This window comes from Lampetra fluviatilis, chromosome 46 (assembly GCF_964198595.1).
Source record: "Lampetra fluviatilis chromosome 46, kcLamFluv1.1, whole genome shotgun sequence".
Taxonomy (NCBI): Eukaryota; Metazoa; Chordata; class Hyperoartia; order Petromyzontiformes; family Petromyzontidae; genus Lampetra; species Lampetra fluviatilis.
The window spans coordinates 475,572-487,879 of NC_136320.1; the positions used below are offsets into that span (position 1 = coordinate 475,572).

The 12,308-nt window shown below is 54.5% G+C and overlaps 1 protein-coding gene across 1 annotated transcript in view; it reads right to left on the bottom strand.

Moving 5' to 3' along the window:
* Positions 1-5,826: 5,826 nt before the first annotated feature.
* ZSWIM5 (zinc finger SWIM-type containing 5) overlaps positions 5,827-12,308 on the bottom strand; it is a 97,793-nt gene continuing 91,311 nt past the window's right edge. Inside the window, 5 exon segments of the mRNA XM_078876844.1 lie at positions 5,827-9,707; positions 9,828-10,537; positions 11,212-11,293; positions 12,094-12,204; positions 12,206-12,258. Of these exon segments, the coding sequence (XP_078732970.1) occupies positions 9,462-9,707; positions 9,828-10,537; positions 11,212-11,293; positions 12,094-12,204; positions 12,206-12,258 (1,202 nt within the window). The 3' untranslated portion in view covers positions 5,827-9,461.

Consider the following 12,308-nt stretch of genomic DNA (forward strand, 5'->3'; position numbering starts at 1 on the left):
GAATTGTCAACGTTGTGGGTTAGCTCTCCAACACACAACCGGTGTAGTGCTGTGCTAGTAACGAATTGGCACGTTCTGTTTACGTGACAAACCTTACTAACACTAATTGTTATAACAACACTCCTACAACATCAGTGCAGCGCCACATTAAATACGCACTACAACGACAATAGTTTAAAGCGATTTGAAGCATGTTTTATTTTCAAAATGGAAATATGGTTTGGGGGGGGGGGCAGAACTTTGTGACGTCATATTTGAGGGGGATCTGACTTTTTGTGACGTCATATATGGACGGCCCCGAATGCCGGCACAGCGTACGAGAGGGTGGCGTGTGATACGCAGCACGGCCGGGCCGCCTTTGTCTCACCAGCGCCGATGTTTACACACACACAACCGCACACTCGCTACTCATTTTAGGCCGAGTCGGACTAGAGGAGGACCCCAACATCAGGTAAGATTTACACTGAGATCTCCTTTACCAGTGGCAAAATATAGTAATAGGTGTTTACCCTTTCAACTGGTACAACAACTGACACCTTTATACAAGGGATCATGTTTGCAATAACCACAACACAAGTAGTCAAAATGCAGACAAAAAGAAACAGCTCTGATAATGATAAGCACTGTCCTTGAACTCTGCTCGCCAGGTTCGTTGTGGCAGTAATCTGCGCCTCCCACGGTCCCACCTCCACCCTTCCAGGCTTTGCTGCACACAGGAGGCCCGACACCTCGTCGCGGGGTCGAACTCGGCCCCACTCTGTTGAGCGGGGGGTCAAATGTCACGGCACCGGAGGTCAACAAACCCGGGCGAGGCGGGCGGGCGGATCGACCACGGGCGACGAGGGCCACCAACTACCCCCAACGCCCTGGCCGTGGCACGTTCCCACTAAACAGTCCTGCGGAGGGAGCTGGTAGGAACGTTGGGTTGCTCGGTCAATGGCCAGGGTCAACGGCGGCGTGGTGTATTCCGCAAATATGCCCGACTGTGAGGGCGGGCACAAGCCGGCGTGAGTAGGTTAAACGTTGAGTTTTATAAGGGCACCACGGGGTGACCAGCCCCTCCCCAACCAGCCCCACCCCTCTCCACCCAGCCACTCCCTGCACGACGGAAGGACGGACACAATAATCCCCTGTGGGCTGGTGTAACCAGGTTCCTAACAGTAATATGCCAACCGTAGGCTCAACGTTGGGACCGTTAGGCCCGCTAACTTTGGCCAAGCGTTCATCGTTTACCGGCTTGGGCCACGGTGATTTTGCGAAATGCGATTTTGGTTGTTTACGATCCGTAAAATATCGTGCACCTTCATTCCCGTGTTTGCGCAAACACGCTCTAAGGGGCCGTCCATAAATGACGTCACGCGATTTTGGACGATTTTTGGCCCCTCCCCCCTCGTCACACGACGTCACAAAGCTCTGCCTCCCCCCCCAAAAAAAACATGCTTCAAATCGCTTTAAACTATTGTAATTGTAGTGCGTTGTTAATGTGGCGCTGCACTCTTGATGTTGTAGGAGAAAACATTTATTAACAAGTCTACTTAATCAAGTAGAACGTGTTTATATTTATTTAAAGTTGCGCATTTTTATGTGACGTCACATTTCCCAACCCCCCCCCCCCCTCGTCACACATCGTCACAAATGTCTGACCCCCCCCCCCCCCGGTGCGTGACGTCATTTATGGACGGCCCCTAAAGCCGTGGACAAAGCAGTTGTTTTTCCCCAAGCTCCGTTGTGCACCGGCTTAATCCACGCACGAGGATGGTCACCGCCCTGAACCATCCCAAAGGTCACGATACAGAGAGAACACACAGAATCCACAACCGCAATACATTATCAAACTTTTTTTTTATTTACCATACCATGGCCGCAGTAATCGGCTAAACAACATTTATACTTTATAAAACTGTAACTGTTACATAAATAAAATTAATATCACAGTGTCGCCTTTCCTTCTCCTAAGTTATTTTTTTAATGTGGGGGTTCTTTTTTTTCTTTCTCCATTTAAGAATTTTTATCGATCTTTTTTTTCTCAACTTTTTTTCTCGTTTTACTCTGGAGAACATTTATACAGAGTGGCGGGGGGCCGGTGGGAGGGGAAGGCGGGGGGGGGGGGGGAGTGCGTGATTGAATTAAAATGATAATAAATAACACATATTTGTTTTTTTTTAGATACAAAGTGAGAGAGAGACAGATTTTGTACAACTTACAGCGACAAACATCACCTAACCCATGCTGCTGCTGCGGCTGTTCTGCGTGTTGGTCAGCCCTCCCAAACCCTCGCGTCATTTTAAACCTCTCCCCCTTTACAACTTTCAAACAAAGAATTAAGACGACAACCCAATTCCACTTCTTAATTTGTAAGCATAAAAAAAACACTGACGTTATTATTCGTATTCACTATCGTTTTGTAATATATATCCTTATATAATTTTGCTTCCCTTCCTGTTTAATACAGGGCGCGAGCACGCACGCACGCACGCACGCGCCAATTTCTGTCCAACACGGATCGCGTCGCAAACGCTCTGCCAGCTGCCCCCGCGTCAAACAGAACGGCGCGACCGCTGAGAGACCGGAGAAGAAAACAAATGAAACGTGCGTTGAGGAAAGGAACGCGGGGAAGGAAGGAGGGGTAGGAAATGAATAACCGTCAAATTTCAACCAACCGTACAGCAAATTTTAAATAACGAGTTGTCCCAATTCTCTTAAGTCCTGAACTTTCTCTTCAACCCTTTCCCGTTCTGAGACGTTTGCAAGTCGCAGGGTGTGGGGCATCTCGTTCACCGCTCAATCTCAGAACGCGCGAGTGGTTCAGCGTTCATGTTATTTAGAGAAGCGTAGCGCCGATTTTTCTAAGAAAGACACTGCACTCACCGCAGACAACCGTAGCAACACGACCGCTCCTCCTCCCTGCGATAGCTGGCGCCGAACTGTTCCACACGCCCTCTCGCGCGTGGCCTTGTGGGAGCCTCGCTAACCGATAAGGTTATTTTAAATTTCAATTTAAAGCTTTCGTGACTGCAGGGATTCATTTTCTTGGTTCTTTCGGTAAAGTCACGTAGAAGGGAAATAATAAAATAATAAAAATAAAACATTTAAATAATTCTCAAGACGTTTCGGTCACAGCTGCTTGCGTTGTGGCCTAAACGTCGTGCGAATTATTGTATTGTTTAATTTTTATTATTTTATTATTTCCCTTCTACGTGACTTTACCGAAAGAACCAAGAAGAAAAAAAGTTATTTACTTTAGTTTTTCTTCCGGTGCCTTTCCGATGACGCGTGTACGTCATCGTAATGGGAAAGGGTTCAAATTGACAGCCCCTGACGATAGCAGGCTCCAGTCAGTCGTGGCCTGAATCGGCGTAAATTTGGACAGCAATTGGTTGCCGATTAATCGAAGTCGCCGAGTCTGTAGGAGTGGCTCCCACCCTGGCAGTCCGCGCGTGGTGCGTGCCTGGTCTGCGGACCCCGTTGCAGACGCTGTCACGAGTTGGGAGTTAGTTTTAACATTTTTGAACAAACAAAAAAAACGCAAACGATTGGTGCAACACAGCGGGTCGCGCGGTGGTCCGTCACAAAATGAAAAAAAAGTTGAGGGTTTTAGCCTTGGTCCAGATACAACGTTGGGTTACCGCTGGTTCCAGTCGATGACAATCTGCGGGATTTCAGTCAAGTTTGACGCGCCCCTGTGGATTTCAGTCAGATCGACTGAAGCAAGTCAAATAAAAATGACAACACTGCGTTGACTAAATATCTTAAACACTGTGCCGCTGATGCCACCGAAAGAGGCAACAGACGGGCAATCATGGGATGAAACTCAAGGAACCCGGGAGGGAGAATACGGCGGTGGGGGGGGCGGGGGAGGGAGGGGGGTGGGGGGCGCCCCCCATTCCCACTTTCCTATTTTGAAATCTGACAACCAGAACCGAATGTTATAAGAGGAGCTGCCCACAAAGCAGCCTCTGTGCAATCTGCAACGCGTAGGGGGGAAAGGAATGGGGGGGGGGGGCGGCGAAGGAACGATACAGCATTGTTAAAAAAAAAAACTACCCCACGACTAAATAAATAAAAATAAAACAATCAAGTGATGTCCAGCTGCGGGAAGGAAAATAAAATAACAAACCGCACTTAACGAAAACTGCTGATGGATCGCTGGGGGGGGGGGGTCAAAGGTCGTGGTTTAGCCCCTTCGTGAGTTCAGCAGCACAGCTGGGATCTCCTTCCTCTTCTCGTCCTGGATGGTGATTGGCCGAGCACCGATGGCGCAAACGTCGTTCTCCAGCACGCCTCATCAGACGGTGTTGTTCAGGGTGAGAGAGGGGCATGGGGGGGGGGTTCCACGTAGATTCTGGAGTGGAACCACTGCGGTTTTCACAAAAATCACAGAAACGGAATCGACAGACGCTGCCCACGGAGGCTCGTCTTGAAACGCAATGCAGACGTGGGGTGATGGTTGTGGTGGTTGTGGCTGGCGGGGGGGGGGGGGCGAGCTTTGCCACGAAAATAAATCCAGAGGTCGAAGGCGTCAAACGCGTAACTCGCACGACGCGTCTCTTGCGTTCTCTTATTTACTTATAGTCAACTTCGTCTTCTTAATATCTTCACACGCAAAAAATAAAAATAAATTTCAGTCCCGCCCCCCCCCCCCCCAAAACTATCGTGAAAAATAAAATCACTCCGACGTATAAAACCGGCCGCGGCATTGAGGTTGTCAGATTATTATTTGGAACGAGGAAATGAAAATTAAACGTTATAATATCATCATCATCATCACAACAATCACCGTGAGCGAGGCGTGTGGCTGGGGGTTGGCGTCGCGGTGTTCGTCGCGATGCGGGACAGACTTTCGTGTCCGAGGAGTCGGAGTCGAGTACCCAATTACCGACCACCCCCCCCCCCCCCCCAGGGTCTCGTTTTTACGAAGGACAATACTGTACTGTAGAGGCTGTGTAACAGTCTGTGCGATCAACGTCCCCCACACACACCTGGATACAAGATGCCACGCGATTACAAACAAACACACCAACTGAGGAACACAATTTAAACAAAAAACATAGAGGGGGGTGGGGGGGAAACAAAGACGCGGAGAAATCTCCAACCTGCGACGACGAGAGACACAGGACGTAATCATGATAATAATTACTTTCATTATTTTCTCACGGTGGTTTTTTTTTCGTGTCCTTCGTCATAATCCCATGTGTTACCATCATTATCATTTCATTTAATTTTTTTAAAGTCACAATTCTAATTTACAGGTCCCGCCGCCTTTCTCTCGGAAGCGGGCCGATCATAAATACAAGTTGACACGCTCGCCGCGTGCCCACGTCCCCACGACGTCCACACGACGTCCACACGACGTCCACACGACGTTCCTACGGACGTGCCCACGACGTCTCCGGCACTACCGTGCCCCCCCCCCCAAATTTCCGCGCACATAACCGGCTCAACGTTCCTAAAGCCCCCCCCCCCCCCCATGGCAGCCAATCATAATTATTCTGCATAGTTACATCTTCTGGCTTTTTAATTATTGGCTGACTTGCTTCTACTGTCGTATTCGACAAGACAAGGAGAGAGGGGGGGGGGTAGAGAATGGAGGGGGGGGGTAGAGAATGGGGGGGGCAGAGGAGGGAGAGGGGGGGCACAGAGATAATTGAACAAGTCGGCCACCCCCCACAACCGACCCCCCCCCCCAACCCCGCCTTGCCCCCCTCTCGATAAACTGAACCCCAATTAGGAGATGGCCCCCCAAACTAAATCCTAAAATCCTGCTAACCCTAACAGTGCCCCCCACCCCCCACTGCTGCCACCCCCCCCCCCAACCCAGAAACCCGACAGAACTGTAGTCATTCTGATATGTGCCATGTGCCCAGCCCCAACGGATTCAAGTATGTTATTCTCTTTATTATAAATTAATATACTTTTTACATTAATTACTTCAAACCTTTAATTGTTTGTTTTACGTGTATCAGCTTCCTAGGGTTATATATATACAGTATATGGTAATGCACATTATGCACACTGGTTTTCCCTGAGAGTGTACATTCTCAATGACCGCCCTACTTGGTGTGTTATAACGGTTCGTGGTGTCACGTGCGTTGTCGTTTAGATTTGAAGATTACATTTTTGTGAGTGTTTTTTGTATTTTTTTTTCCGACAGTTTTTTTCGTGTTTTTTCGCCGTTTTCTTTTTTGCGTTAATCACCGTTCAAAGATTACAACTTTGCGCGTGTGACCGATATTTCTGTTTTTTTGTTTTTGTTTTTTTCTCTATATATGTTGTTGTTGTTGTCCGGCGCCGTAGCACACGCATCACCGTCGTACGCCATCTCTCCGGGAGGTAACATATCTTACTTTTGTTTGTTACGCATTGCTGCTGTAAGCTTCAAGTCAGGCAAATGGAGATAGGAATCATTCTCTTTTCTTTTTAAAGCCTTCTATAATGTTAACAGGAGGTATTTTGCTTATTAAATCATCATCATCATCATCGTCGTCATCGTCGTCATAATCATCATCATCACCGCCGCCGCTGACGCACGCACATTTTGGTTTGTGTTATAAAGTCGATCAATCGACCGCGCCGTCGGTCACGACCCCATGGCGCTCGCCCGCTGTGCCCCGTGGGTAGGGATCTTCGACGCGAACGCCACGCAACGCCCGCGGAGACTTGTGCCGGCGAACGAGGGTGGGTGGTGGTGGGGAGGGGGGGGGCTGGGGGGGCTCCTACTACCCCCCACACCCCTGCCTCCCCCCCCGGGAGGTAAACAGGAACGAGAGCGAGAGAGAGCTTCGCGGCCGGACGCGTTTGCGATGCGGACGCGGGACCGCCGAACGGAACGGGGGAGCAGCGCGGATGAAACGAAGGTCGCTTCTCTGTCGCGAGACAAAAGAGCGACGAGGCGGAGAGAACTTCTGCGGGGGAGACCGTGGGAGGTCCTCCTTGTATCTTCGCGAGTCCCGGTGCTGCGGGCTGAGGTGGAGGGGGTATAAAGCGTGTTCGCGCGCGCGGAAGTTCACAAAACGACAAGTGAGAAGTCGCGGAGGCGGACAGGAGGAATGACGAGGTGGGGGGGGGGGGGGGGCAGAACGAGGTGGACGAAGTTAAACGACAAGGGTGAAGCGTTGGACAGGCACGCGAACGCCGGCGGTCGGTTTTGAAAGACCCCAACGCGCAACGCAAAAAATAAAAACCTGTTAACGATAAGCGCGAAAGTATCTATGAACGCAGATGAAGAGGTACAATGAGGGGGCGAAGAAAGTAAGGAAACGATGAAACGGGGATGGGGGGGGACGTCCATAGCGAAGAGAGCAGCAATGCTCGTGGTGACAGCAGCAGCAGCAACAACCATGGTGCGTGACGACGATAACAACGATAAATTATGAAAAGCAGCGGCGAAGGAGACGAGTAGAACGTAATGAAGATGACGGCACGGACGAAAGGCCGAGCGACCATCGGCTTGGTCCTCTCTGCGGAGTCGGGTGGGAGGGGGGGGTGGCAGTCGTGGTCAGAATTGGCGGAACGATTCTCACTCCCTCTCGAGCGGAGCCCAGTGCCCGCGTGAAAAGGTGAAAGGTCAAAAGCGTCGTTTTCGTCTTTGACGGCGGCCTCCCCGGGAGAGGGGGGGTAAATCAGCGCTGGAAATTCCACATTCCCATGGCCGGGGGCCCGTATATCCAAAAACCAATCGCTGTCGACTTCCCGCACAGGGCGGTTCTTTATTTCATTGACCCAGGCGTGTCATGATGGGCCGAGTTGGGGGGTGGGGGGTGATTGAACTTGCGACCTCCAAAAAGCGACGGGGCCGAGCGACTCCGGGCGAAGTGGAAGTAGAGTGGCGAGGGACGGAGTTTCACCTCCACAGTCCTCTGAGATTTCGAAAAGATCAGAATTATCTTTGCGGTTTGAGTCACCGTCCGTCGGAGTCACCGGCCGAGGGTCGTCATCATTATTATTGTCATCGTCATCGTCGTCGCGTTCATCAACATCATTCAAATACTGTGTTTCCGCGGACCGTTACCGCGGCCGAATCATTCACGCGGAGCGATCCATTTACAGGAACCCCGCCGACGCAAATCGGGAGACGCCGACGGGGAAAACCGTCACCCTCGCTCGAAGACTCGACGCGTCTCCCACCGAACCTCAATATCCGCTTGCCAGAAATCTCCCGACGCTTGCCCGCCCTCCCCCCAATGATGCGGAACCATCTCGCTTCCATGGTATCCATCGCAAATAAAGTCGGGGGGGGGGGAGGGGGTGTTCCGTGAAAAGGAAATCAGCGGGGTGTCTAGAAATGGATCGCCCAGTAGTGTTTCCTATGATCTACGCTCGGCGCCTTGCCACCATCATCGGCGTCATCGCCGCACGTCATCGCGGTGGGGTAACGCCGCGTCACCACCATCGTCATCGTCGCGGTGCGGTACCGCCACGACGCGGAGCGGCGGTAGCCCCGCGCGCGCCGCTCTCTCTCTCGTGTTGCCGCCGTGCTTCTCTCTCTCAGTGGTGTGCGACGTCGCGATTTTGAACCGGAGCGTAAGGAGAGCGACGGACGGTTAACAATCCGCTGTGAAGTCACGACACACACCTGCACTTGTAAACAAAGCAGCGTGGTTAAGGTTTGCATCCTATGCAGGTAGGAGGACGGGTGGGGGGGGCGGGGTTTCGTTTTTTGAGTTCGTACGTTCGTTTCGTCACGCTTTTTTCTTTTTAAAACGATTCCGCTGCCTCGCGATTTATACGCCAAGAGGCCTGGTCCGGTTAGGGCCGCACCGTTTGCTCCAAATCCTCGCGCACGTTGAGCGGGCGGGCGGGCGAGCCAAACAAGCGAGCGCGGTACGGTGATCGGCGCCCACCGCCGCCGTCTATGCCATCGTCATCATCGGAGGGGTCCGGACTTGCGCTCGGAAATCAGGAATGTCGCCTGGGCCCCCCGTGTCGGCACGTGATTCCAGTGCCAGAGGGGAGGAAGGAAGAACAAAAATAACGTGGACAAAACGTGAGGGCGGAAACACAAAAACCAAGAAGAGGTAACGGCGGTGGACCGTCGTTACGGCGACGGTGGCGTCGACGACAGCCCCGGCGGGTTTGGCGCCGGCGTTGACGCCGTCGAGTTTGTTTCGCCGTGTCCCGGGAGAGAACGGCAACCAACAACAACAAAAAACATGAACGAAAAGTAAAAAATACTTTACCGGAGCGTGCAAGCTACGTGTGGGGGTATATATAACATTTATATATATATGTATAGGCTTCAGAGTTGCTCCGCCAAACACCATCGCCGGTGCGTCATCATTGATCTGTACATGTAAACAGTGAGTCGTCAGGTCGTCCCACACGCACGATCATCGCCCTCCTCCTCGCAGCACGGACGTCGCCCCCCGGCCGCTCCGACACGGCGGAGGGGGGGGGGGGGCCGAGGGGTCAAGGAAGGAACCCGGCTGCCGCCGATCGCCGCCAATAGACGCCAAACGCCGGCGTCAGCCGAAGCGCTCGCGCACCAGCAGCATGAGCTTCTTCTTGCCCTTGTACGTCTGTTTGAGGCCGTCGAGGAACTGCGCAAACTGCGCGTGGCCGTCGGGCGCCAGCAGGAACGCCTCCCGCGCCTTGCCCAGGAACTCGACGAACTCCCCGTAGTGGCGCGGCGAGATGTGCGTGAGCCGCGAGTGCGCCGTGCTCACGTACGCCGCCAGCGTCGCGTCCAGCAGCTGCCGCAACGGGCCGCCCTTGTCCGCCGCCGCCGCGGCCGCCACCGACGCCGCCGCGGCCGCCGTCGACGACGCCGAAGCGCCGCCCCCGCCCGCCCCGCCGCCCCCGGACTTTCCCGCGGCCGAAGCGGCGGCCGCAGCGGCCGCGGCGGCCGCCGCGGCCGCTGCCCGCCCCCGCATGGCGGCGCCGAGGCCTCCCGGCGAGGGCAAGCCGGGGAGGCTGGCTGCGCAGCGGCGCAGGATGTCGGAGAGCACGGTGGCGCACTGCACGCCCTTGACCACGAGCGGGATCATGGCGGCGAGCTCCTGCTTGCCCAGCGAGTGGCTGAGCGCGCAGGCCCACAGCACGTCGTTGATGGCCGGGTGCGTGTCCTGGTTGTACGCCAGGCTCAGCTGCGCCATGGCGAGGCTGGCGAGCTTGTAGGCGCGCAGCGGGTACCCGCGGTGCTCCATGTAGCGCGCCACCGTGAAGAGCTGCGCGTGGCCCATGCCGGAGCCGCCGCCGCCGGCACCGCCGCCGATCCCCACGCCGATGCCGATGCCGCCGCCGCCGCCCACGGTGCCGGCGCTGGCGGCGTCGAGGACGATCTGGTAGGCGGTCTCGAAGGCGACGGGGTCCTTCTCGCACAGCGTGAGCGCGGAGAGCGCGCAACTCTGCGGGTCCTTCATGGCGCACTGCAGCGCCAGAGTGCGGGCGCACTGCGCCAGCTCCTCGCGCTGCCCGTAGTCCAGGCTGAGGCGCAGCGCCGTGGGCGGCGAGAGCACGCTGGTGGCCACCAGGCTGGTGGCCTCCGTCGGGGTGAAGAGGGTGTACCAGCTCTGCATGATGCTCACCAGCGCGCACACGCCTGCACCACCCCCCACCGGTGACAGAGAGAGAGCGAAGACGGATAGGGAAGAACATCAGCACAGGGGAGACAAAGGCGGCCACACCGCCGGCATCGTCGTCGTGCCGGCTGACCTCGCGAACTTAGCGACCCAACTGTGCATCATCGTCGTCACCGTCGCCATTATCCGGCATCATCATCATCGCTGTCGTTAGTCACCTGTCCATCATCGCTGTACAATGACAGTGTAGTCATCGTAATCATTTACAGCCCTTAGTCAATCCACTGATGGACGAGGGGCCTCCACACGGCGTGCGAGTCGGGGGGTGGGTCATTGTCTGACCGTTACCTTCACCCAGGCTGCTCCGTTGTGAATCGGTGACACAGCGTCCCAGAACCGGCCTGGATGTCACTTCGCCACTGACGGGAAATGGAACTCGGGTGTCCGCTGCTACCTGCCCCGTGAAGGCGAAGCAGCCAGCGGAGTGAGCTCGCCAAGCGGGGAATCTCTCTAAGAGAGGCCCAGCGATGGGAAACGACGGCTCGGGGGAGAGGCCTTCACCCCAGCACCGGGTAGATCACGGTGATGACATGGAGGCGGCGGCGACGACGATTCGCAAACGGGTTTGGCGAAGGATGAGGTGGGGGGAACGGTGGGGGGGGGGGGGCAGAACCGGCGACGGCACAAAACTCACCGACTTCCGTGGCGCAAGTCACGAGCCATCGCACCATCTCCCTCCGGCGCCAGTTCAGTGTGGACAGCGTCATCCGCATCACCTGCGCACACGCGGCGTGGCAATCCCTGCGTCACGGGCGACTCACGAGTTCGCATGGTTACAGTCACACCGCCGTGCCTTGGCTTTAATGTATCTCTGTGTATCTCTATGGGTCTCTGTGTATCTCCATGCGTTCACGATGTGGTCTATAGTTTGGCTTGCATGTCCACAATCGCACTGCTGTGGCTTGGCTTTTGATTTTCCGCTGTGACCATATATGGGTGCTGGGTGCTTTGGACATTCGCCGATATCAAAGAGGCTCAAGTGACCCTGACAGGGCCCGTTACAATCTTCTTGTTTCGTGCGGCTGCTGATGTAGACGCAGAGCAACAATTACGATTTCACATTCAGCCGGTCAAGCCAGACAACCCCGTCAGTAGCAGCGGAGTCGATCATCGCCGCGATGTCTCCTTAGTATTTGCCGATCGGGGCATTGCGTCGTTATATATGTTGTACTGTCGGTTCTGGATGACGACGGTCGCATACCGGAGAGTTTTCCAAATTTTTTATTTTAATTTTACCAGGTAATCGCAGGGCTGCACCTTTACCCCTTAGGTTCGTGTGACAATTTTCGTGATACTTTAGCCACCTATTTGCGCAGTCTGCTTCTGCCTCTGCGACTTGCCCACGGAAGTCGCGTTTGTAAACTAAACTATAAAAATATACTTTACCAGGTAAGGCCCACTGAGCTATTAGCTTCATATTCAGAAGCGACCTGGCCACAAACGATAGCTCAACAAAGCTGTGTGGGGGCGGAGGGGGTGACGGGGGTTGGTGGGTCACGGGGGTGATGGGCGAGACCTGTAGGCCCAGTTCGAGTGCCACGTTGAGCAGCGTGATGTCGGGCAGCCCGTCGGCCGGAGTTCCGATCTTGAACGCGTCCTGGGCCAGCTTGAAGAGGTGGGACGACGATGTGGACGTGCTTCTGTATGGAGTCCAGCACGGCCCGCAGTCTAATCACGTCCCCTGCGGCGGGCGAGGAGACGAGGAGAGGAAGGAGGGGGGGGAAGAGGAGG